This window comes from Macaca thibetana, chromosome 5 (assembly GCF_024542745.1).
Source record: "Macaca thibetana thibetana isolate TM-01 chromosome 5, ASM2454274v1, whole genome shotgun sequence".
Classification (NCBI taxonomy): domain Eukaryota; kingdom Metazoa; phylum Chordata; class Mammalia; order Primates; family Cercopithecidae; genus Macaca; species Macaca thibetana.
Window position 1 is genome coordinate 130,350,825 of NC_065582.1, and position 27,964 is coordinate 130,378,788.

General features: G+C 40.4%; 1 protein-coding gene across 1 annotated transcript in view; it reads left to right on the forward strand.

Annotated features, from left to right (window-relative positions):
* LOC126955312 (extracellular matrix organizing protein FRAS1) overlaps positions 1-27,964 on the forward strand; it is a 344,588-nt gene that overhangs the window by 206,902 nt on the left and 109,722 nt on the right. The window contains exons 15-18 of the mRNA XM_050791751.1: positions 7,807-7,950; positions 15,302-15,442; positions 17,080-17,220; positions 18,556-18,732. Coding sequence (XP_050647708.1) covers positions 7,807-7,950; positions 15,302-15,442; positions 17,080-17,220; positions 18,556-18,732 — 603 coding nt within the window. The remainder of the gene's footprint in view (positions 1-7,806; positions 7,951-15,301; positions 15,443-17,079; positions 17,221-18,555; positions 18,733-27,964) is intronic.

Consider the following 27,964-nt stretch of genomic DNA (forward strand, 5'->3'; position numbering starts at 1 on the left):
AGCTGAATGTCTGGCTTTGTCCTCTGACTTATGAACCAATGAAAAGTCCATGTGGACCTGCCAAAGCCTTCATTGGCTGGGATGTAATTTCCTTTGATTCAAGTTCTGTGTCTACCAAAGACCCTGCTAAAAATTCAAATATGTTACCCCAGACAGGTAAATCACAGCTGTATCACAATCATGCTTAATAGGTTAACAAGCTATTTACCTAGCATGTACCTTAGGGAAAAGGACTACAGCTTTCCTCCCTCCACCATTAGGAAAATTACTAAAATTCCCCCCAAGTACCAAATGAATTTATGTTTATTCCAAAAAGTAATAAAAGTCAATAAAATACAAAGTATAATAAAAAGTCAGCTAAAATTCCTAACTCAAACTCCCCCAAATCACTACTGTTAGTATTTTGGTGTATGTCTTCCAAATTTATAAAGATATCTTTCTGTGTGTCTATACGCATACACTTTTTTTTTTTTCAAAACTAAAATTGTACTCTATTTACAGTTTTATTGCTTGCTTTCTTTATGTTATTATTATTATTTTTTTTTGAGGCGGAGTCTCGCTCTGTCGCCCAGGCTGGAGTGCAGTGGCGCGATCTCGGCTCACTGCAAGCTCCGCCTCCCGGGTTCCCGCCATTCTCCTGCCTCAGCCTCCCGAGTAGCTGGGACTACAGGCGCCGCCACCACGCCCGGCTAATTTTTTTGTATTTTTTTAGTGGAGACGGGGTTTCATTGTGTTAGCCAGGATGGTCTCGATCTCCTGACCTCGTGATCCGCCCGTCTCGGCCTCCCAAAGTGCTGGGATTACAGGCTTGAGCCACCGCGCCCGGCCTTCTTTATGTTATTACTTATCCTTCTACAACATCTTTTTAAAGCTGTTGTATAATTTTCCATCTCTGGCTATGCAATCATTCATTTAGCCAATCCTCTGTGGTTTGACATTTGTTCCTAATTTTTTAAATTATATGTAACCATGATGCAAACAATTTTAGTAGAAATTGTGGTAAATATTTTTGAATCAATTTTTAGACATGTGACTGCTGAGTCCAAAGGTTTATGTATGGTTTTTAAGCTTTTTGACACGGATTAACATATTACACTCTTTTAAGAAAGTTACACTGATTTGTACTCCTACCAGAAATGTGTAAGGTTGCCTACTTGCCAGCACTCCAGTCGACACTAGGTATCACAAGCCTTCTTAAATTGTCAATTTGATTGATGTAAAATGAAATCTTGTTGAATTTTTTCTTTTACGTGTTTTTGGGGTTCTTATGAAGCATGTGGAGTTAATCATGCTCGTCAGTTGATGGCCCATTTTCACCATTGGTCTGGGCTATTCTCTTGCTTATTTATCTGCCTATCCATCTGCCTGTCTGTTCCTTTTGTTATCATGCCCTATTCCCATTCCCCTTCTTCCCAGCTCCCCTTTTAAATAACTACACTAATGTGATTTAGTGTGTACTTTTGTATGCCTATGCTTTTATTGTTTTGTATGCCTGGGTAGATATTGCCTTCGTTTTTTGTTTGTTTTGCTTTGTTTTGTTTTTGAGATGGAGTCTCACTCTGTCACCCAGGCTGGAGTACAGTGGCGTGATCTTGGCTCACTATAACCTCCACCTCCCAGGTTCTAACGATTCTCCTGTCTCAGCCTTCTGAGTAGCTGGGACTACAGGCGTGTGCCACCACACCTGGCTAATTTGATTTTTGTATATTTTTAGTAGAGACAGGATTTCACCATGTTGGCCAGGCTGGTCTTGAACTCCTGACCTCGAGTGATCCGCCCGCGTTGGCCTCCCAAACTGCTGGGATTACAGACACGAGCCACCACATTCGACCAGATATTTCCTTCTTTCTTGACTTTTTTTTTTTTTCTCACTAAGCACTGTTTCTAGGATGTATACATGTTATTAGGTGGTGCAAAAGTAATTGCAGTTTAAAAATATAATGTGCATGTCTCATCCAGTGCATCTAGTTGCTGCTCTCCTGTTTGGTTTGCATATCTCCCGCTTTTGATGATGCCGAAGATTTTTTTTTACGTGTTTGTACTTTTTTCTATTATGAAGTTCCTCAAGTACTTATGAGTTTTCAGAATATGTGTAGACCAGACATTCCCATTGTAAAGCCTTCAATTGGCAAAGGAAGGCAGTAGCGGGCAGAGGCCCGGTCTGGGAAGGGACAGAATATTGGAGTAAAAGGATCAAAAATTGTGATGGCTCAGATTTCTTTGGAACTTCTTTTAAATTAGCCTGGAGTTTCAGCATCTCAGGCAACCAGCCTTGGCCTCTTGTGGGGCTGTGATTGGGGAGGGGGAAGGAGTCTTTCAGGCATCAGGGCCTCACTGAGGTATTTCTAGTCACTTTCAAAGAGCTTTGGCGGTTGTTTTGTAGAGGTTGCAAGGAAAGAGCTTCTAAGTGTGAAGCCCCTGGGAGAGGCTGGAGCTCCTTCATACAGCTGCTGGCCGAATCCCTGCAGGCTGTAATTCTTCCCTTCCCTTCCCTTCCTTTCTAAGTGAGCCAACCTTTCCTGTAGTCTTTTCCATCCTTCCCACTTCTGTCTTGTGTTGACCTTTAATTTTCTCTCTTTAAAATTACTTTGCTTTTGACAGCAGTTGAGACAAAATGCAGATCCCCCCATACCATTCATATGATCACACACAACATTCTTTGCTTTTCCAAACTTGTCATCTCTCCATGTCCTCGTGAATTAGGTACAACAAATATTATTATTTCCGCTTTACAGATTAGGAAACCAAGTAACAGTGAAGTTGAGTTCAAGACAGAAACAATTTGTCATCCAGCAAGAGCTTCTTATTGAAAATTTACCCTCCTGATAATACTTCAAACCTTGGCGAGTACTACCTAGTCATTGTGAGATCAGAATGAAAGCTGGCAGTTGCCACAAACTGGATAAGAAACAGAATGAAGGAATTTGATTTGCGTATATCACACCTGCTTGTGCCTGAAGTTTGGGCTTTTTCTGTGCAGTTGTGAGGAAAAACATCTTGGCAGTTTGCAAATCTGAACTGCAGCCTCACTGATGAATCTCAGAGGAACTACAGATCAATTGTGCTAATTCTCTGGAAACTTACTCCAGACGGTCACAGAAAAGAGCACACGGGTGTCTGTATCCACTGCTCTGGGTCTGGGAAGGCTTTGTGGAAAATAAGGTGATTATAGGAAGTGCTTTTAATGTTTCCCTGGAAAAGGGCTGCATTTTATTGTTAGAGAGGTATAGCTTAAAAAATTTTTTAAAGCAATCTTCTATTTCAAAAGTATCAGATACTAAAAGAGGTGTGCTATTTTTAGAGTAGGGTTTCAGTCAAGAATTGCAAAAAGAAAAGTAATTTGCTCCTTTTCATTTTTGGAATGGATTGCTGAAGAAGCCCACACATGTCTGGTTATGCTTCAGAAAAGTCAGGGACCTTACCAAATAAATTATCTGCTGCCTGTGAGATAAAAAGATAGCTTTCTCTTATTCACCGTCTTTTAAAATTTGTTGCCACAATGTTCACAATATGTCATTCAAACCCTGTGTGATCTGAAATGTATCACTAAGAGAAATTATGGTGAAAAGTCAGGGAGTGACCTCTTATTTTTTATAATAACCCAAATATAATAAAAGCCACATTTAAGAGATAATCTGTGGTAGCATATGTTCAGTGTTAGAAATTAGAAATCAGTTGCAAACACAGTGGGATTTTCCCTAAATCAGTAGATGATAGCTGTTCTTGCCACACAGGGGAAAATGGGTAACTATATGAGAAGATGGGTATGTTAATTTGTTCCCCTCTCTCTCTCTATATATATACACTAATCCTCTTTATATATATGTTTTAAGGTATACAACATGATATTATAAGGTGTGTATATATATTTAAGGTATATAGCATATTATAAGGTGTATATATATACACCTTATATAAAATATTTCATCCCCTGCAGATGTATATATATACTTAGCCTTATAAAATATAAGGTGTATTAAACATAAATATATATTATTAGATATATATAAGGTACATATTTAAGGTATACAATGTGATATTATACAGTGTATATATACATACACTTTTTATAATGATGTATACATAAATATATATACACACCTTATATCACATTGTATACCTTAAATATATACCTTATATATATAAATATATGTATAAATTATATATACACCTTATAATATTGTGTTGTATACCTTAAATATACACAATACAATTTATTTTAAAGAAACCACAGTGGAAGTATATCATTATAAGAAATGACAGCTCAGCATATTCCTGTGTTGAAATAAAAATTCCTTCTGCTGTTGGGTCTGGCCATGGAACATGTCTTTTACGTAATATGTAAAAAAAACAGTAGGACCACTGTGATGTTCGGTACTCTATATAGATGCAGCATCAGTATTTATCATCATAAGCAGATTTAGACTTCAGCATTTATTAAGTACATATTACAGCTTCAAGTTTCTCTTAAGTTATATCTTAAGACTATGACCTTGTGGTGAGTTGCTTCCATGTAGAAGGTAACTAAAAGGATGAATCCCCCATAACCAATTTTAAAAATCTGCTGTACATTCATTTAGCCTACACTTAATGAGTACTGACTAGGTGCCAGGCATCAGTCTGGATACTGGGGGTTTACGATGACTAAAACGTGGTCCCCATTTGGGAGGGTATTGAATTCCATTGAAGACTGAATTCCATTGAGATTGATTCATAACTGAGTAAGTTAGTACAGTAGGATAAATATAATAAGAGAGGCATATGCAACACATTGCAGGAACATAGAGAAAGGTTATTAGACAAGTTTAGCAAAGCTTCACAGAAGTAGTGACAACTTAGGAAATAAAAACGGGAAATTAAATATAAACAGGATTTTAGGAGCTAAGGAAGGAGCTGGAGACACTGTGGGCTGGGCAAATCCTGTGTAGGGCATCCAGAACTCACAGGTGGGCACATGGCACACGTAGGGTGCTCTGCTTCATAGAATTGGTGTGCGTGGGGAGATAGTGGAAGATGGAGCTGGAAAGTTAAGGAGAGCTCAGTTTGTGGGGGGCCTGAATGCCATCCCTAAGTCTGTTGATTGAGGCCATCCTGCTCATTCTTGGGTCTCTGTCCTGATTGGTAACACCAAGGGTATAGTAAAAATATCTAACAAGCAGTATGGCACAGATGCACATCAGAGAGAAGGAGGAGGACCCCCAGACCTTCTCTTGTGTCAGACCTTTTGTTTGTGGAGCATGATGTCGGGTGGAGATTCCGGGGATGAAGCTCAGGGTGACAGCCATTTACCAACCAGTTTGAAAGTATTTTACTATTTTAACAACCAGTATAACTGCATGTCTGTGCTGCTCTTCAACCAGTCGCTGAAGAGAGCTAGGGAGCTATGCTTTCATTTCTTATCTCCTCTGCACCTCTGGACAAAGATGATTTCATCCCCTGCAGATGTCTTGAGTTACTTTCTTTTCTCCCCACTGCGAGAATGAACTCCCTAAAAAGCAGAAGTGATCATTCCACTGCCCTAATTAAAACTTTCCATGGCACAAAGTCCAAGGTCCGTACCCTAGCCCATCTGAACTTGGAAGTCTGACCCCTGTTGTCTTTTTAGCCTCACTTTCTATCCATCATTTCCTTGGCACTTATGCCCAGTGCAGTTGGTGCAATGTCACCAGTGCACCCAGGCAACAGAGTGTTCTAAGTGTTCCTGCAGCAGACCTCAGATAACGTGGCTTACCTGTGGCCAGCTGGGAACATGCCTTACCCGCGTCCTTGTGTGCTTCTATTGGATGTTGATGTATCAACTTGGCATAACTTTTTAGAAATGAGAGCAGATTTTCTGTTTGTTTGTTTTGGTAATGACTTTAGATCAGCTCCAGAGTGAGTGAGGCAAAGGCATGAACAGTCATTGACTCTTCAGATGATGACTACAGTCTGTAATCAAAGGGTCGTAGAATACCTGAATGCCAGGCAGATTTCATGTGTGTTAAGGGTAGAATTTTTTACTGAGATCTTTGCATCCACATCTTTAACTATAATTTAGTACCAAGTAAATTATAACTAAAACTTAACCTAAGCTTAAGGATAAGTTTATCCTTAAACTTATCCTGCATATGGACAGTATTCTCATGTAACATTTATAAAATATACATAAGGAGTTAAATATAAATGAAATTACTTAAGAGACATTTGTAAAGCACAAGCAGTGTGCTTGGTACAGAGTTAACAAAACAGAAATAGGCCCTGCCCTCATGGAGCTTACGGTCTCACAAGGGAACCAGGTGATAAATAAGGAAACTTTCCTTTGTCTCCGCTTCCCACTCCACTAGTCCAAGTCCTCTCTCACCTGGGTCATGCAGTAGACTCCGTGCTGGTCTCCTGCTTGCTAGCAGGTCCTTATACCCTCTCTACATGGCAGCCAGAGAGTGGTTTGAGACATCTCAATCAGATCTTCTGTCTGTCTTGTGTGAGCTCATTTATGACTTCACATGGGAATTAGGATAAAAGTCCTAATTTCTTTCCTTGGTCTCCAAGGTCAAGTTTGACCAGGCCTCTGCCTATGGCTGCAGCCATTGATCATGCCATGGCCCCCCGCTGTGCCTCGCCAACTCCAGCCATAGGGGTAGCCCTCAGTTTCCCCAAACACACGTACTCCTTCCCTCCTCGAGAGTTGCTCGTGATGGTCCCACTCCCTGTGGCTGACTACCTCTCTGATCTACAGTTGGTCCCCACCACCCCCACCACTGTTACTCTTTATTGCAGAGCCCTTTCTAGCACTTAATGCAATTCATAATCATCCCTACCATTTTTGGGGAGAAAAAGTATCTGAAATTAGGACTTGCTTGTGCAATTTAGAACTGAGAAGAGAGAGTTGGATCTTGAGGTTTGCAAGGCAGATATCCTTCCTTCTGCCTCCAAAGGGATGCCTACTTGAATTACTAAGGTAGGGTTACAAAGCTGCTTGCAAGCAGCAAGACATTCATTCTATCTACCAATTTTGGTAAGAATCAATGCCTCTGCAAACTAGTTGGTGCTCCCTTGTGAAGGAAACATTTTAAGAATGAGGATGATAGGGGTTAGCCATACAGCTAGCCAAATTGGAAAAAATTCAGTTATTCAGAATAGGTCCTTCTGCAGAAGTGCTAAGGTGAAGAGGGAGCTTGAAGAGTAATCAAAAAAGATCAAATGCTGAAGGGGAGAACATTTTAAAATCTTAAAGGAGCAAGTTATAGTAAGAAATTGAAGGTATAAGAGAAAAGCAAGCTGTGTGAGTTCTTAAGACACATGTTTAGGACAGATAATACTGGGAGGAAAGAGCTAGAAAGGCAAAGTACAATAGATGTCAAGTAGGACTGGGTCCTCAGAAAGTTGGATCTGGAACTAGAGTCCAAGGTATCCTTCCTCAGCTGATTCTGATGGTGCTGCAGTTGGGAGGTGGTGATCCTGCGGATACTCCGTGGTGTGATTACAAAAGGCAAGGGGGTGGAGGACCATCTCATTTCATTAACCAGTCCATCTTTCTCTAGACAGTCATGATTTCCTTCTCTGTAAATCTCATTTCTCAAAAGCCTCTGATTTCCTCTTCTGAATCTCTTAGCAATACTTTACTGAAGTTGTACTTCTGGCCAATAGAAAGAGTTCCTTGGAGAAGCGGGTGTCATGTTTGTCCTGAGGTGTGAATATGTCAATAGCAGTTTAGGAACTAAGGAACAAACTGACATCCTCCTTGTGAATTCTAAAACGTTTAAAAGAAAAACGATGACCAGTCCTTTCTGCTGTAGGCTACTCACTGATTTTGCTGTTTGTCTGCAGTCTGCCATGAGTCCTGTGCAGGTTGCTGGGGCCCGGCGGAGAAGCACTGCTTGGCCTGCAGAGATCCCCTCCATGTGCTGAGAGATGGCCGCTGTGATAGCAGCTGTGGAAAAGGCTTCTACAACAGGCGGGGCACCTGTAGCGGTGAGTGCTGGGTTGCGATGCCGACGTATCCTTTCCTTGTTCTCTTCCAGCATCCCTTGTTGTATTCAAATCATAGCACACCAATGTTTCTTTTACTCAACATATATGTGAATAGCTGCTGAGATTAATCTTTGATTTAGATGTGTAAAAAACACTTTTCACCAGTGAGATTCCTCTTAACTACCCCACCAGTCTGCTATGGTTGGGGTGCTCATTCTAGCCTTGTCCTGCAGATGAAGATAGTGAGGCTCAGGTGGCCTACTCAAGACCCACAGCTGGAGGGAAAGGAACTGGGCTCCCACCTAGACTTTCCTTTCCCCAAATCCCAAAGTCTCTATCAACACCAGACTGCCTTCCAAATGTACGTGGGGACAAAGAGACTCTTAGGCCAGTGGAGGGCAGACCCACCTTTGGTGTTGGTGCCACTGGCTTAAAGCTGAGCAGTTAGTATCCATTCTACCTTAACACCCGTGGCTATAGCAACGAGAGTTAACCCAGCTTAGTGCTTCCTTGAACCAGGCACAGTTCCAAGTGCTTTATAAACATTAACCCACTGAGAGGCAGGAAAGTCAGGAGAGAAAGCATGACTTTCAGCACGTTAGTCAATCTCTCTGCATGTCCATTCCCACTTGTGAAACGGGGATATTAGTAGCACCTGTGGAAGACACAATAACGGGCTCCCAATGATGCCCTTGTCCTAATCCGTAGAACTGTGGTGTGTTCCCCTGAATGGCAGAGAGGACTCTGTAGGTGTGATTAAGTTAAGGATCTTGACGTGAGGATATTATCCTGGATGATCTGGGTGAGGCCCCGTATAATCAATCACAAGAATCCTTATATGAGGGAGGCAACAGAGACGAGTCAGAAAAGTAGGGTCGAGGACGGGACCAGAGGTTGGAGTGATAGAGTGAAGTAAGGAAAATGCCTTGAGCATGCAGGTGACTTTTAGAATCCGGGGAAAGGCAAGGAAACAGATTCCATCCCTAGAGCGTCCAGGCAAGGAACAGATTCCACCCCTAAAGCTTCCAGAAGGAACCTTGATTCTAGGACTTCTAAACTCTAGAACTATAAGATGGCAAATTTGTGTTGTTTTAAGGCAAAGAGTTTATGGTAATATGGTAATTTGCTACAGTAGCCATAGAAAATGAATACACCCCCAATTCAGAAAGCTGTTGAGAGGATCGAGTTAAGATATGCAAGCACTTAGCATAGTGCCTGGCACATAGTAAGCGTTCTATCAGTGTTTGGTGTTTAATCCTCACAATTTCATGAGGTAGATATAACCATTCTCATTTTCCAGATAGGAAACTGAGAGGGTAAGAAACTTGCTTAAGATCACACAGCTAATAAGGGGCAGAGTTGAGATTCAAGTTTAGATATTCTGGCTCTGGGTCTTAACTACCTAGGAACCACTCTATTGCTCATTATAATGTGGTATTTCCTTATGCACTTCTGCCTGTGTTTTTTTAAATTTTCCTTTTTATTATCCTTTCCCCCTTTCCACCTCTGCACCTTCTTCTGTGTCTTCTGTCAGTCTTTAGATGAACTGGCTACCCCTGTGGGCACTGCCAGGTCTGCAGGCATCCTGACAGTAAATGAAAGGTTTACATTGAGTTTACTTTGATGGTCATACCTATAGAGAGGCCAAGAGGACTTTTTTTTTTTTCGTAACTAAGTCCGCCAAATCAGCAAAAATGTGTGGCTCATAAAACTTTCTTGAGTTATTGTCCTCATTTTGTTCACTGAGCAGGGCAACAGCAAAAATGAGATGATTTTAGGGACTTGACAAATCCACTTGTCTTAGAGAAGAGAGATAGCCCTTGGCAGCTGCTTACGTAAAGCTGTGCAGGGATCCATCAGTATTGCCAGGGTGAAAAATCTCACCTGGTATTGATGAGTCACAGGTGGCTTTTATGTGGATTCAGGAGAGAACAAGGAAAGAAAGGCCAGGCTGCCATTAGCCTGAGCATATTAATCTTTTTCTGCCAGCATCACTTTCCTGCTCAATTAAGCCAGATGTATTCTCTAAAGGTCGACAGATGTCAAATTTGCACTAATTCAAGGGCCTAAAGGCATTTACCCTTTAAGTCCCCTGGGATGCTGGTTACTGTCAGTGATGGAGGAACGGTGACACTGACCTGAGACTACATTATCTGGATTGAGAAGGTAACTTTTGCTGGAGAAGCAGTATACTTAAAAAGAGGAATAGTTAATGTGAGCCTTGAGGCTGTGAGAGGTGGGAATCTGCTTTATCTGTGCACATTTTGAAAAGCATCTGAAAGAAACTTCCAGGCAGGATGGATCATAGCTGACATTAGTCAACCAATGAATCAATGGATCTACAAGTAATTACTAAACACATGTCATGTGCTTAGCCTGCTGCAAGAGTTTGTGATGCCACTGGTGTTGACCAACAGGCCTTTTAATACACAAAACTGGAGCTTACACTTTTTATAAAATTGTTACCATTCTCCAAGTTTGTATCAAAATGACTTCAGAAATGTTCACAGAAATATTTCTGAAACAACAGTGAACCAACCCACTGATTGGTATCGGAATGTTAATTAAGACGTCGGATGCTGATAATGCTGACTTATTTCCATTTCAGATTAGTGCTATTCAAGATAAAAACTGGCTGATGTGGGTTCAATAATTTATAACCTACCAGCCCATATCTGTAGAAATCTCAAAGTCAAGTGCTTAGAAAAAACCAGCATAGCCTGTTATGAAGTGTGGTATGCCCTGGCTGAAAGATCTTACAGTAACCAGGTTCACCTGTGGTATGTGTATTGTGTTCTACAAATATTAGATATAAAGGGTGGTACAATTCAAAGGAGGAAACCTCCTCATTCTTTTATCTTTTAAGTGTTTATGCCATTATGAAGGACTTTTCTGACTGTAGCTAACATAATAAATCAAAGCATAATAAATCAGAGCTTTCTGTTAGTCATTCCCTCTCTTTCTTTCGTTTCTCTTTCTTCCCTCCTTTTTTCTTTCTCCCTTTTCTTTTTTTTAATCTTCATTTCTCTTTTGCACCCATGCAACCATTTTTTAAAATATTGTTATTTTTATGAGCTTATCTAACTGGGTATTTTTATTTTGAGTGCATGTATATTTAATTTTCTTAAGTGAGATGTTACAAACTGCGTGCTGTTTCCTTCTTTTCTCACTCAGGAGTACATTTTTTAGATGCACTATGTTGTTCTCTCCCCTAGCCCTTCACTTCTCACTGCTGTATAGTGCTCCCTGGTGTGCCCCCCTCATACTACCCATCCACGATCCCAGTGATGGACTCCCTCCTTTCTCTCCATCTGCATCACTAGACAGCACCAGGGAACAGCCTCAAATGTGTTCCTTTGTAAAGCTCTAGAGGGAGTTTCCTGAGATTTATATCCAGAAGCAGAATGACTGGTTTTTTGACTCTGCATATTCTTCATTTGACCAAGTAGTGCCGGGTTACTTGCCAGAATGGCTGTGCAATCTGCATTCCCAAGCATGAGGGTTCACTCATCTCCACATCCTTGTCGCCACTTGGTATTATCAAGATTCTGATTTTTTCTGATCAAGAGTATAAAGAGTCAACCCATTAAATTTGCCTATTTCTGATGATGAATGAGTTTGAGCATATCTTCAACTCCTATTGGTCTTGAAGTTTCCTATTCTATAAATTACTTTTTAAATGTGCTTTTCTCATTGTTCTATTGGCCTTGCCTCCTTTTATGGGGTTCATTTTATGGAGTTTCCTTGTATGTTATAGATAGTAGCCTTTTTTCAGTTTTAAATATGCAAATTTTCTCACTCTATTGTCTTTTAACTTTGAATATAATGCCTTTGTTAAACAATAATCTTTAATTCATTATTTTTTGCTTTAAAGTTTTTTTTTTGAAATTTTAATAAGGCCTCTGCTAAGGTTCAAAAGTAAATTATTCTGTATTTTCTTCTATTAATTCGATGTTTTATCTTAACTTAGGTTGTCTATATATATATATATTTGGATTTAAGTAGGGGGTCCCATTTGATTTTTTTCCATTTCACGATCCAGTTTTCCCAACATTATTTAGTCATTCAGTCTGGCCTTCCTTATTTCTCTTTATTGTATATTAAATTTCCATATATAGAGAGTGTTGTCTGAGCTATAAGATATGGAAATTTCTAACTTTCCATAGTCTAAATTTCTGTTCTTATACCACTATTAAACTATTTTGTTCATTAATTTCTATGGCTTTGTAGTATGTCTTAATATCTGATTGGGAAAATTTCCTTTCTTTCCTTTTCAAAGTTGACTTAGCTATTCATAAACTTCAGAGTACATTTACTGAATTCTTAAGAAAACTCAGCTGGGCCTGGGTGTGATGGCTCACACCTGTAATCCCAGCACTTTGAAAGGCCAAGGCGAGAGGATCTCTTGAGCTCAGGAGTTCGAGACCAGGCTGGGCAACATAGTGAGACCTCATCTCTACCAAAAATTAAAAAAACAATTAGCCAGTTGTGGCAGTGTGTGCGTGTATTCTTAGCTCCTCTGGAGGCTGGGGCAGGAGAATCACTTGAGCCTGGGAGATTGAAGCTTCTGCGAGCCATGATCATGCTGCTGTACTCCAGCTTGGGTAACAGAGTGAGACCCTGTCTCAAAAAAAGAAAGAAAGAAAGAAAACTCAAGTGGAATTTTTACTGATATTGCATTGAAGTTATAGATTAGTTTGGGGAGAAAGTACATCTTCCTAATAGTTTTATTTAGATTTACAAATTTCCCTCTATGCATAACTTTAGGTGTATCTTAAAATGTTTGATATGCAATGCTTTTATTGTTGGTCAATTCTAATTTCTAAATATTGCTGCAATTTTTCCTTTCTGGGGAATTGCATTTAGCTTTCAGATTACTCACTTCTGTTGAGATGTCAGTTCTAGAATTAGAAACCTCAGGAGTTTTTGTGGCATGTGGGAGGGAAGAACACTTTTCAGATTAATTTTCATTTCTTCCAGTCCTGAGTTGAGGGATGATTTTGTTTTTCCTTGATATTAAGACCATTGCCATAGCCCATTCTCTTACTCTACACATTTGCCTGTGGACAGATGCTGAATTCTTCAGGATGCGAGATGGGACATTTGGCCCCATCATTTAGTGTCTTTTTTCTTATGTTCTCAAAATATTTTTCAGGAGGTTAGCAGGGTGTAGATGGATTAAGGGAACAGAGAGAATAAATCTCAGCAGTTCTCTATTTTTGAAACATTGATTCTCTGTAGCAGGAAGGTTTGCTTTGTTTATTTTTAAAGACATTAGCCAACCAGCATAGAAAAGATTGAATCACAGACTTGCCTGTGACTGCACTCTCCCTCACCTCCTTCCACCCTTCATAAGGAGGCCTTTCTCTGCTCTGTTCAAAGCCAGTCTCTCAACTGCACTTTTGCATATGTACCCCCCTTTTCTCCTAGATATTCTTTCACCAATCATTCAAACTCTTCTCTTTTAAAAATCCTTTCCAGGATCTATATTTGCCTTGAATTTTTATAATATAAGAAAGACAAAATAACCTTTTCCCCTTTCAATTATTTGTTTCCCTCTCCCCTTCCGTTCTCAGCCTGGGTCCCTCAAAGGAACAGTTTATAATCATGGCCTTCACTTTCATTTGGTCTAATGACTCCACTGAAATGTGTGGCACAGGACACCCACAGCCTGGTTCCTAAGTATAGTAAAACTTTTCAGATGTTATTTGTCCTCTCTGCACCTGTCATGACTTTCTTTTGCAAACCTTTTTCCTCCCTTGGTTTCTCAGTCACCATGTTCTTTTTTCTCTTCCTTATCTTTGGATCATTTCTTCTTGGTCAGCTGTACTAGTTTTTTTTTTTTTTTTCTTCTTCTTCTTCTTTTCTTAAGTGCTGATGCTACCCAGGTCCTTGCCTACTTCTGTCTTATCCTGCATAGTTTTCCTGAATCATTCAACTAATTTTTAGTTTCAACAATTGCTTGTATATGATGACCCCACACCTCTCCCCCGAGCTCCAGAGCTGTAAGTCACATTGCTCCCTGGATTGTGCATGTTCAAAACTGAGCTCATGGCACTCCCCCCAACCTATTCTCCTTCCCTTACTCTGTGAGTGACATCACTTGTACCCCAAGACAGACCCCTGGAAGCCATGTGAGATGGTTTTTTCTTCACTGCTCTCAAATCTCTCACGACCTCCACAGTTCTAATTCAACCCTTAATCATCTTGCTCCATGCTCATTGCCATGGTCTTCCAGCAGGGCTTCTAACTCTCCTCTTCACCCTCCAAACTGAGGCCAAAATGATCTTTCTTAGACACAAATACAGCCATGTTTCTACTGTGTTTAGAACTGCAGGGGTTCAAACTCATTGCCTTTCCTAGGATGAAAATTGAGACAACAGAGTCAGGCCATAGGTTTCTATAATCTGGCCTTCCCACTTTTCCAGCCAAATGAAACTGCTGTTTTCCTGGGCAGCCTAGTCTCCTCCCAGTTTCTGAGACTCAGCTTACTTCGCGGCCTCAGCCTGGAGTACATTCCCATCAGCCTGACGTGGTCCCACTGCTTCCTAAGACAATGCTCAAGGGTCACACCTCTATGAATGCTTTCTTGACTTTTCTACCTCTTACCCCCACCCTCACATTTTTTTTTTTTTAATTTTCATTGTGCCTATATAGATTGATCTGAGTGATATTTTAGCTATTTCCAATATTGTCTATTTCTTTTCCTGTATTAGACTACTAAGCTACTTAAAGTGAAAACTTAGTTGATTTGGTTTTTGTGTTTCTACCACCTGGCATAAGACCTGACACAGACCTTAACAGGTGTTTTAGGGGGTAAACAAATAAGTGAATGAGATCCTGAAAGACTGTGTGAAGTTCAGCAATTTTAATATAATTTTAGTAGCGTGACCTTGCTTAGTAGAATCTTGACTTTCTAAATTCTCTCTCCAAGTAGCGTAGAATAAAGGATAAAATATTTGGTACATATTTATGCTAAAAAAATTTATTATTTATCTGAAATTCAAATTTTATGGAGCATCTGGTATTTTTATTTGATAAACCTGGCAACCTCACCTCTAAGGCCATTTTAACTTCGAACCTCGTATTAAGTTGGTTACACTGGTGGGTGTGCCTGAGAGTCTTTGCTATGCTTAGTTCAATGAATAATTCTTCAATTCTCTTTCAACTGTGAAAACAAAAAGCACAGAGTCCAATGAAATGTTGGAATCAAGGAAACAGAATTCTGCTGAGTAGCCAGAAAATGAGATGATGATATTGATACCCATTGTGGATATTGTAAAGAATAGACTTCACTGCTTCTTTTGCTCACTATTGCCTTTCTCTGATGGGTTTTTTTGCCTCCCCTTAGCTTGTGACCAATCCTGTGAGACTTGTGGGCCTAGTAGCCCCAGGTGTCTTACCTGTACTGAGAAGACAGTGCTGCATGATGGGAAATGCATGTCTGAATGCCCTGGCGGGTACTATGCTGATGCCATTGGCAGGTGCAAAGGTAAGAGATGGGTCACCACCATCATCTTCAAAAAGTATTGAGTACATGTTTGACTATACTTGGTGCTATATGCTGCTCATTTGGGAACTTGAGTGTATGATGGGAAAGCATTACTTTAAAAGGGATAGCTTTTTCATTATGTGTATTTGGTATGAGAGTGGGAGATATGGGTGGATGCTGGGGGACTAGAGTGCTTTCATGAAGGACTTATGTATATTAGTCATCATTAGAGTTCATTTGGTCCTTTTGAAATGCCCAAGACATCTTTAACATACAGTCCTTGTTTACTTGTAAACCATCACTAACTTAGGTTGCAGATGTAACAGAATCATTTCTTATATGACATGTGTGATGTAGGTCATATATTGACAACTACAACACACCACAAAAATAAAATTAAAAAGTTAAACCAAATTTGATAGCTAGTAAAGCTAAAGTCTGTATCCATTGAAAACTTGTTTTTGTGTGCTGCTTATACATTGTTTATTTCAGACTTATACAGCCTAAACTATGAAACATACCCATTTGAGACTTTATAAATTTCAACCTTATATATATACCTGACTTGTGTCTTTCCTCACAGATAACTCTGAGAACTTCTTGTTGCCTGGAACATCTTGATCTGCCCTCCTCTCTGAAACATATGCCCACTTCCTCATGTCTACCTACCATCTTATAGTGCAGGGTGTTTAGACCCATCTCAACATCTCTCCTTAGCAGCCTCCCCTTTGCCTGCCAACATCTTTACTCACCCAGTGTTCGCCACCCTTTCCTCTGTGTCCTGCCCCCATGTTCTCATCCCATCTCTACCCACCACCCCCAGCTCCTGACCATGGTCCTGCAGAGCCTTCTTCCCATATCTCACTCCTGACCCCAGCCCTGCTAGAGGCTCAGCCAGGCCATGCCACCAGCACCTGTCCCTTAGAGTCAGAGATGTCCCTGTTAACACCAGGGCCAAAGCAGGGGACATGTATTCCTAACATTGTCATATGTTGTGGTCAGAGTCGTTACTGCAATTGTTACTTAAAATCCTAGAATGTTAAAGCTGGAAGTATCTTAAATGATCATTTTGTCCAACCTTTCACTGTGCTCATACCAAGAAAACTAGGCCAGGAGAGACCCAGGCTTGACTGAGGGCATTGATGAATTGGTGGAGACACTGGTCAAAATGCCAGTGCTTCCAACACTCCAACCCACAGCCTTTCCGCTCTAACCCATTTAGGCAGTGTGAGGTTTAGGTCCAGACGGACCTAGGGCTAAATCTCAGCCCTGCTATGAATAAAGCCTGTCATCGTGGGTAAATTTTTTAACTTCAGTCTCCTCATCTATAAAATGTAGTTAGTAATAACTACCTCATAATGTTGTTAGGAAAATTAAAAGTGACAATGTGTAGAAAGTGCTTAATACAAACACTAAATAAAGGGTAGCTAATAAGCAATATGTAGAGCATGGCTAAATGGTGGGTAAAGGGCCATGTGGGCAGTTGTGACAGTGTAACCACCTCCCAACACATTTTCCCCTTGGTTTGGTGTGACATCCAGAGGGACTAAGAGTCCCAGGCTTGCGAAGCCCAGTCAGGAAGTGGGCGCTTTATTCACCCCGTCCCATGGTGTTCTCCCTCTCACTTTCTTCCTCAGTTTGTCATAACTCGTGTGCCAGCTGCTCTGGGCCCACAGCCTCTCACTGTACAGCCTGCAGCCCCCCCAAGGCTCTGCGTCAAGGCCACTGTCTGCCCCACTGTGGAGAGGGCTTCTACTCTGACTACGGGGTCTGCAAAGGTATTGTTGGTGTCACCATCATTCTTGAGAGGCTATCCCACAAGAACATAGATTTACTTCTTTCAATAATATAACTTTCCAGTGTAACTTTTCTTCTAGTGTATCTTTTATGGCTATCCATACATTATAAACATTTTTCATTACAATAGTTTTGCGAAGGGTTGATCTGAAAAAAATTCATTTGAAAATTTGTGAAGACACTCAAAGGGTTATGATTTTTATTTTCTGGCTGTTTTTAGGGGGAATGTTATTATCTTTCCTGTACATTAAAACAAAATAGAACCCTTGCCTCCTTTCTCTACTCTCCTACCTTTGCTAATGTTTTTCTTAGACTTCATTTTGTTTTTCCCTGAAGAATTTCTTTTTGGTAATGATATTACTGAGCAAACTGAGAGTCACTAGCGATGCCTCTGGGCTGAGTGAAATGGCAAAATCTTAAATAGCTGTTTGCCATAAAGGCTTTGGGCTCCTTGGGAGGGCGATATCATTTAAGCATTTTGAAACTAGAATATTGGGAACAAACACTTTAAGTGAAATCAATGTATATTTATTTGTACATCAGAATTAAGTGAAATCACTGTATATTTATTTGTACATCGGGATCCTTAGAACAGAGTTTGAGAATAGTTACAAGAAGAACGTATTTGAAGTAGGAAAGCTGCAACAACTGTTTTGGAAGAGAAAATTGAGAGAATCTTTTAAAGAACAGGAGAGTTAATTGTATTCAAATATGGGCACCAGATAGTTTGACTACCTTATTTGGCTTTGCTTTTCACCAGTAGCCAGGGTAAGCAAAACACGGTGATGGATCATTACTGCTCAAAGGGGCCTCTTTCTTGTCTAGAAGAGCAGCCTTAACCCAGATAAATTCTAAGAGGAATTTGTTGCCTGGACCCCTATGTAGTGGGTGATGCATGACTCATAGATAATAACACAACCACTATTTTTGCAAAAGATACAGTAATGGCTTCCATATGAATGGTTCTAAAAAGCTACAATAAAAACCAAGGGTGTAATGTTAAATCGTCATTTAGTGAGTGTGTTTCTCTGGAGAACCAAGCCAATATTGTCCAGTTTTCTGGTTTTGTTTGTTTGTTGTTGTTGTCTAGCCCAACAGCCCATATGGGACCTGGGAGATGTGACTGGTTAACACCACCCCTCATTGTTCCTTTCACAAACATTATTATCACTCTGTGCTTTATATAGAACATTAGAAAAATAATACGCTGAAACGCTGCGTTTGGTGAACTTTTCTAAGTGGGTTTGATTTAATGAAAGATTTGCAACATACGTTTGATCCTTGTATTATTTTCTGCCTTTTATTTCCATTTGCAGCCTGTCACTTCTCCTGCCTGGCTTGTATGGGTCCTGCGCCCTCTCACTGTACTGGGTGTAAGAAGCCAGAGGAAGGACTGCAAGTGGAGCAGCTGTCTGGGGTGGGCATCCCCTCTGGCGAGTGTCTAGCCCAGTGTAGAGCCCATTTTTACTTGGAGAGCACTGGCATATGTGAAGGTAAGCATGATTTGAGAAAGTGTTAGGTAGCCTCTGGGCTTACCTCTTGAGAGATCCTGTAAGGTGGGACCAAAGCCAAGAAGAAGATCTATGTTTCATGTTAGAATGGTTCCAAGATGCTTGTGAATAAAGCAGGAGACCAACGTGCAAAAGAGTAGCCCCCACCAATAGCCTCCCTCCCTTTGTGAACCATAGATGATCTTAAAGAGCTAATCCCTTCGACTCTACCTTTTCCAAAGTTCCATTCGCGGAAGTCTCAGACAGAAATTCTTTCAGGGACCACTATGTGTAGTTACAAAAGACTCAGAGCTCATCGTAGAACTTCATTTATTATTTCTTCTAATTTGCTACTCTGAATATGAATTGGTCCCTTCAGGGCAAAATCTGGACTTCTGTCAAAATTTAGAAGTGATTTCTGCTGTTTGCCTTGACATAGCATCTATAGAGAATTGATGACATCCTGAATAATTTGACTCAATAGCCAGGCCATCTATGAGGAGATGAAAGGGAAGGGTATAGTTTCCTTTCTGTTCCCACAAGTAGCTGCCTTGCTGTTGGGTGAATAGTTTGACTCTAAAGCTACCTAAAAAAAATCATTAATTTATATTTTTCATTGTAAACATATGTTCATTAAAAATTTTATAATCTACACACTACCTAAACCCAATTGCCTTTTCCATTTTGTTATGACATCTGAGTCTTTTTTCATATTCATAGCTTTGCGTGTTTATCTTTGTAATGTAACAATAATAAGCATGCTGCAAATTCAGTTTTGTATCCTACAAGTCTGCTCACTGAAGTGGCCTCCATTTCAATATACCCTTACAGGGAAATGTGGGTTTCAAGGCTAGGTTAAAAATTTTCAGACAAAAGGTGTCATATGGCACAGTTGGAAGGATGCAGAATTAAAATGCAGAGACCCAGGACCAGACACTTAACCTCTCTGAGTGTTTGTATTCACAGTGTTAGAATAGGCTGACTTGTAGCCTTTTTGCTAGGCTCAAAGACGGTGAGGAGTGTCGAAGTTGCAGGTAAATTGTGAAGCCCTCCTGCTCTGTAGGTCCGAACCTCCCTCCATATACTCAGGTGTCCTGGAACATCATGGGGAATCCCCTGTTCCCTGGGAGGCTCCAGACTCCAGGGGATTTTCATGGTGCCCAGAAATTGAGGGGAAGGTCGCCACTCTCCAGACATCCTGGTTTCTACCATGTATGCATTGCCCAACCTCTCTGTGGCCATTTAAACTCCTGTGGCTGTTTTTATAACCACTTGTGGAATATGGGCATCTTTGTTGCTGCCGAGTTGCAGTGCCATCCCAAGGCACACGCCACACAGCCTTCTCCTGTGGTCTGGTTACTTCCAGGTGCCAAAGTGGAGGGTGATGTGGCTTTTTCCTTAGGGACCCCACAGACTCCGGTGGGAGGGGAGGTGCTGGGGAGCAAGGGGCGGAAAAAAGCATTTTTCTCCTCTGTTTAATTGCTTCTCCGTTCTCTTCAGTGGGTTTAGGTTTGCCAGACAAGCTTCCTCCAGCCACTTCTGCTTTCTGGCAAAGCCCATATCCCCTAAAGAAGATAATTATAGTGCCTAGCCCTGCTTGATATGAGGAAAGTACAAGGATAAAACAGAAACAGAAAGCATAACTTCTCTTTCCCTCCCAATCTCCCGCATTGTTGCAGAAGTGATCTGTGATTTGATGGAATCTGTGAAACTAGTCTGCATAGCTTTACACAACCTTGAACTGTGCACCCCGAGGTTTTTAGTGGAAACCACAGAGGAATTAGACCTCCAGGAACACCAGTCTTTCCAAGAATTCAGAGAGATGCTAAGTGAGACCCCTGGCTTTTGTGGCACACAGGTTGAAAGCAGAGAAGCTAGAAAAGCCCACAGGAAATTCCTCACTGTAGCCTAATGATTCTGGTTTTCTCTTTGGTACGGTGCTCCCGTGAAAAATCAAAGTGACATCTTCCTAGAGCACTCAGTGCAGTTAGGTCCTTCTTACAATTTTGAGCACCACATTAAACATTCAAAAATGGGGAAGTTGGAGTGAGTTCAGAAATAGTTAGAATTGTAAATAATTAAAAATTAGAGTGACCAGGGTTTTTTAGCCCAGAAAATAATATGACCATTTATTCAATACCCACCATGAGTCAGGCACTGTGAGAAGTACCTTACTGGTGTTGCTCCCTTAGTCTCAATGCCAACCTTATGGGATCAGTAGGACAACTATTGTGTAGGAGCGGAAACTGAGGCTTGAGGAAGTTGAGGTTGTGATGTGCTCAAAGTCATGTAGCCAGCACAGAGTAGAATCCAGTGGGAACCGAAATCTGGTATCCAGTATCCGTGCTATAAACCATCACGCTACTGTATTGCAGTGGCTAAAGAGTTCATATGACCAGCTGTTCAAGGTGGTACAGCTCCTAGTCTCCTTTCCATACAGGGAGAGAAGCACAGCATATGAATGCTTCAGGATTAGAACATCTTACATTTAAGAAAACATCGTTGACAAAGGGAAGGTTTCTGGGAAGCCCTTTATACAGGCACCTTTAAAAAGAATAGAATCTTACTGGGCGCGGTGGCTCACACCTGTAATCCCAGCATTTTGGGAGGCCAAGGCAGGTGGATCACCTTGAACTCTGGAGTTCAAGACCAGCGTGGCCAACATGGTGAAACCCCATCTCTACTAAAAATAAAAAAAATTAGCCGGGCGTGGTGGCATGTGCCTATAATCCCAGCTACTCGGGAGGCTGAGGCAGGAGAATTGCTTGAACCCAGGGGGCAGAGATTGCAGTGAGCCGAGATCACGCCATTGCGTTCCAGCCTGGGCAACAAGAACAAAAGTTTGTCTGAAAAAAAAAAAAAAGGTTAGAATCTAATTCTGCTGGAATGGTTTAATTGTGGTCCCATGTGAAAGGACTGAATTGACCTCTTGAGTCCCTTGTAGCCCTGTGACTTTATGCTCATTAACATAATAGTATTAGGTATCCTACATATAGCTGTCTACTCACGTTTATTACCAAATCCCTGTGCAATCTCCACTAGGTAGGTTGTTGTACTCAATTTACAAGTGATGAGAATGTGGCAGAAAGAGGTTAATTGAGTTGCCTAAGATTCCATTGGGAAACTGAGCACAACTACCAATTGTTTCCATCCTTACCTGAGTGCTACGTGTGCTGATTGATGTATTTCCTGTCACTCATCCCGTATCTCTGGAAACCTTTCTGCCTTCCCATAATCTGTTCCATTTTCAATTCTGCTGAAGTGTTGTCTATGAATCAGGCCTGGGAGTTCTATGAGATTGCATTGGGCTCTTCTTCCCACATCTTCCCAGAAATATCCTTACCTCTCTACAGAATATTAAAAAGGTTCGATGGGCATGTGTGTACATGTGTGTGTATGAGTGTGTGCACACATACGCACTACTGAGGGTTTCTTTTACAGCACCTTTAGTTTCAAGTGCTTCTGTAAGGAAGAGAAAACTGTTTTCCGGAACCCTCCTTCTTCCTTTGAAACTACAGCACAGAGTGATTAGAATATTACTGCAGCTAATTAAAGGGAGAGAAAGATTCGTTATAGGAAGAAGCAATTTACTTAGACACTGAAGTGGTGTCAGAAGTTATCATAAAAGTTTTTACTTTGAGCCACACAACAAGCCCTAGTGCAGGATGAAGAAACAACACTACAGATATTTGACTAAAATCTGAGTCTGCAATGAGAGGACAAAAAAAATTTAAAATTAACAGTGATCAAAAAGAACACTACTTATTGGAAGCTGGAGGACAGTCTGTCTTTATTCATTCCTCCTGCAAATGTTTGTTGAGTGTATCCTGGGTGCCAGGCATTTCTAGGCACTGCGAATATACTGTCAAATGGGTCAAATGAAAATTCCTTTTCTCATGGAACTTGTATTTTAGTGAGAGAAACAGATAATAAATAAATAATGAATGAATGAATAACAGTAGCAGCAACAAAACCCATGGATGCTCGTCTGTGCCCAGAAGCCCCCAGCAAGGTAATGGAGGGGAGAGGAATGGGCTGATGTGACTAGAAAGCAGAAGAGCTCTGGGAATATGGGGATGGCCACTTGTATGTATTTGTCCTGTGCTTTGGCTCATCAAAAAAAATGAACTGGGTGCTTCAGAAGGCAGAACTTTGACTTCATATTTCTTTTTCACAAGGCCTCTATGTTTCCAATGTGTGGCTAGAATTGCTGGCACAAAAGAGAGTTTGTTGCTAATTGTAAAAGATTGGAGACATTTTCAATAATCAATCCAAATTGTGCACATTTATTAACTATTACTACTGAGTATTAGCTAAAAGAAGAATTGTAGTAATTGTAGTAATTTCATCAAGTCGATCTCATGAGTTTAGCTGAATGTTCGCTAGCACTGACAGATTCAAGTGACTTCATTAAAAAGCAAACCCAAACCCAAGAAATACACATCAGCCCCTTGCAAAAAAAAAAAAAAAAACTAAACAAATTACAACAAATTAATAAAAACCTGTGTCATCCAAAACAACATCAGAAAAACATTTTTTTACTTTTTTATCAGTCTTCCTTCACTGATTCCCATGCCTCTGTGAGTGTGAATCTAGATGAGGGCAGGGGGAGGTGTTGCTCTGCTGCACAACCCCAGGGGTGCTATTCTCATAGCTACCTTTGTGCCTGGCTCCTCCTGGAGTCGCTAGTGACAACCGGTGTGGCAGTACATGGCAGCCCAGGGATGGACAGACAGAGCAAAGGATCTAGAGCTCTATGTCTCTTGGAGGCCTCTGCTACTGATGTTCCTTGGATCTGTTTAAATTGTTCAGCTCAGCCTCTGATTCTCCTTCCACTTTGTTTGAAGGATTTCTTTTTTCTTTTAAAAGGTTTAATTATTTTGAAGACTTAGCTTTTATTTGAGGTCTCTCTAGAACAGAATTTCTCATAGGACTCTCCTGGGAATCTTGTTAAAATGTAGATTGAGATTCAGTAGGGTGGGAGTGAGATCTGAGTTGCTGCGTTTATAACATGCACCTGGGTGAGGCTGTTGCTGCTGATCCCTGGACCACAGTTTGGAGAAGCAAAGCTTCTAATCAAAGAAGCAGCAGCTTATCACTTCAGCACTGGTATGCTTCTTTCTCTCTTCAACAGTTAGTAAGACATCCCCATTTTTGTTTTTTCTCATTCCATGTATTATACATATTATAGAAACTTTAAAAAATACAGATAAGGGGAAAAAAAGAGAAAAAGAATACCTATTACTATATTTGGTTTAGCAAATAAAAATTCAGGCTTTAGCAAGTTTTAAAAAATGAATAATTTTTATAGTATAAGCATATCTCTAATATTGCATAAGATATTCTAAAATAGGCCGGGCGCGGTGGCTCACGCCTGTAATCCCAGCACTTTGGGAGGCCGAGATGGGCGGATCACGAGGTCAGGAGATCGAGACCATCCTGACTAACACGGTGAAACCCCGACTCTACTAAAAATACAAAAATTAGCTGGGCGCGGTGGCGGGCGCCTGTAGTCCCAGCCACATGGGAGGCTGAGGCAGGAGAATGGCGTGAACCTGGGGGGCGGAACTTGCAGTGAGTGGAGATCGCGCCACCGCACTCCAGCCTGGGCGACAGGAGAGACTCCGTCTCAGAAAAAAAAAAGATATTCTAAAATATGATTTATCATTTATCTGAAATTCATATTTAATTGAGTGTCTTGTGTTTATCTGTCAACACTACCTATAACTCTTTCATTTTGAGATTACTACTTTTAATCTTATGGCATAAATTCGGACAGTTGTTTATATAACACACACACACAAACACACATACATGTGGGTATATATCCCTTTATAGTTTAGAAAGTCCTCACAACCAATAATTTTGTTGAAAATCTTGAAAGTTTGCATGTATCTACTCCTGCTTTATAGATGAAAAAAGTGATGCTTAGGAGGAACCAAATAAAGAATGATTTAGCAATGAGGGATCCTGGGTTCTAATACAGGACATAGTTGCCCAGAACGTATTTACTTACTTTCTTTTTATTAAGCTCAGATTCCTTTTTTTTTTTTTTTTTTTTTTTTTTTTGGCATGTCACACTAGAGCTTTACAATTTAATTTCAGGCCAGGCCATCCAATTAATAATGAGCTCAGTCGCCATTACACAATTTGGCAGTGGTGACTGGGACTGAATATGAACATGGTCACGTCGATTAGATTAGCCATGTAATTGCCCCAATTCCGTGGCAGATTAATAATGGAGTCTTTCAATTTCCACACAGTTCAGCGTGAGGATTAAAGATGATATAATTTTGAAGAAATTACAAGCTTTTACTTTAAAAATGAACTCTGTACAACAATAACGGGTTTTACTTACACATTGTCTAATTTGTTATCTCAGAAGAAACATGGTGTTTTAAAAAAGAATGCAGAGGTAATAAACATCCCAACAGTCCCATCCCTGCCTTTTCATTGTACTTAGATTGCTGATGGAGCTTTGGTCAGGGATTTATCAGGGGAATTTCAGCAACTAAATGTTTCTAGCCTCCTAGGGCTGGGTCTTACTGCACAGAGCAAAATGGCACAAAATTGCTAAAGGTTTAGTATCAGATTTTTAAAAAAATAATTCACCAGTTACTTTGGTCAATTAATTAACTTGGTTTAGGTGAATGGGAAGAAATAAAGCATGCTCTGTGTATTTTGATCATTTAGTTGTTGCTACGACTCACCAAAGGCCTCAAGGCAAAGAGTTTTAATTAAAGAAATACGTGGGCAGGAGTCTGCCTGCACAGCTTAAGAGTATGTTACCGTTTATGAAGTTGGAATTCTCTTCCATTAATTGGATTAAGCATATGGAATCTATATTAAGCAATGCCTTTTAACGTAGTCCCTAGAGTGCTGACATGCGCTATACAAATAGGTGCCTTCTGGTAACGTTCGGCCTTCTTCACTTTCCCCTTCTTGCTTTTATAGCATGGGTGTGCCAGGCTTTGGGGAGAGAAAGATGAAAAAGCTACAGACCATGCCTGAAGGAAAGCATGATCATGCTCAAGTAGGAGAGACTGACATCTAAGCAAGTAATTAAAACAGCATGACACATGCTGTAATAGCAGCAGTCACAAGGGACTGAAATAGCACAAAGTAGATGGGCTCTGTCTAGGAGAGAAGGTAGTGAGGAAAGATTTGTAGAGGGAAAACTTTCCATGATTAAGCCTTTGAAGGATTAATGGGAGTTCACCAGGTAAAGAAGGTAAGAAAGGGCATTCTAGGCCAAGAAAACAGTAAGTGCAAAGGCATATTTGGAGAAGTACAATGTGTTTGGTGTTCTTGTAGTATAGAGTCCAGAGAGGAGAATTGTGCAGAATGACGCTGAGATGCAGGGTGTGTGTGGGACGTTACATGAAGTCCTTATGTGCTGTGCTAAGGAGTTTAGAGTTCACATTGTTGGTATGGGTAAACTATTAAAAGATTTTAAGTAGGGAAATAATTTGGTCAATTCACATTTTATGAAGATCTATCCAGTGGATGTGTGGCGAGTAAATAGGCAGAAGCAGTGTAGGGCCGGTTAGGAAGCTGCTGCACTAACCCAGGTCATGAATGATGTTAAAGGTCCATATTAAGGGGCGGAGGGAAGGTGGGATAGATTTGATAGAGATTTAGGAAGTAAAATCAACAGAGCTTGAATGGGTTGTGGCGATAGAAAAGTAAAAGTGTAGGATAATTCCAAGGTTTCAGCATGAGTAACTTGGTGAATGGTGGAGCTACCAAGTGAGATAGGGAATACAAAAGAAATAGCAGGTAGGGGAGTAGGATGTGGGGTTGGGGATGGATAGTGAGTAAAGTTTTGGACCGATGTCCACAATTTACATTAAGTGGATATGGGATGAGCTTAGAAGTAGATGCAGAGTAGTATTTTGGAAGTGAGGAATATAAGATACTTTTGAAACACCAAAAGATATCTCCTAGGTAGTAGATTTATGTGATCAGAGTTCAGGATAAAGGTCAAAGCTGTACACATAAATTTAGGACTCACTAGCATGGAGGTCATCATTAAATCTATGGAAAAGTTTGCCCAAGAGTAAGAAAAGGAAGGGTAAAGGGTGGAATTGGGAGAAACTTCAATATTTATGAGGTGGTTAGAGAAAGAGGCTGAAAGAAATTTTCAAAGACAGAAGAACTAGATAATATGATGCCAATGCTTCCATCCATCTATCCACCCCAGCACACACACCTACCTGGCCACCCATTTAGTCATCAGAAATACATTTATTGAGAATTTATGACATGACAGGGACAAGGGACTGTGATAGGCACTGCAGGGATCATAGAGATGAAAAAGACATGATTTTTACTCTTAAAGAGTTTCTAATCTAGTCAGAATAAGAGATTGGGGATGTTAAATCGTGTTCATTTAAAAAAGAAAACAAAAAAAGACTGAGCACAGTGGCTGACACCTACAATCCTAGTGGTTTGGGAAGCTGAGGTAGGAGGATTGCTGGAGGTCTGAAGTTTGAGGCTTCAGAAAACTATGATCATGCTGCTGAACTCCAGCCTGGGTGACAGAGCAAAACTCTTTCACCAAGAAAAAAAGACAAACAAAAAGTAATGAGAAGAAGGAAACGGAGGGTGAGGGTAAGGGGGAGATCAATTTTGATTAAGTTTACTTATTTCAGTTTTTAGCCCTTATCACAGTACTCCCATTGTGAGTCTAGAGGATTTTGATATCTACATCATATTTTGAGAGAAGCACACCTCAAAATTTGTCTTTGACGTGAAAAGCCAGGAAAGTTTGTATGATATGAAAGTAGGGACACGTTATCACTTTTTTTGTATCATTAAAAAAGAAAAACAGTAGTATCGGTTGTTTGAAATATACATGGAAAATAGAATGAATAAAAAATGATATGTTTAATTATTTTAGGTACAGTGTTTGCTGAGGTCAGGTTGACTGGACTTTATAGTCACCTAAGGACACTTTTTAGTGCGTAAGCAGCTCACTTATGCTTTTTCAGAAATATACGTACTTAGCCATTAACTGGAAAGCCAGTCTCTAAAAATGTAGTATTACACGGAGGAATTATTCATAGAACTTCTTTCAGATATCTCCCATATATGCTCTGTAATGGGTTCAGTCTTCCTTGAAGGATGTTAGACTTCAGACAGAACTCCTGCTATGAAATCAGCTTCCATAGAATGATTAAGCCTCATATAAGTCACTGAAATAGTGTCGATATTTCCAAAACCAGCACGGAAT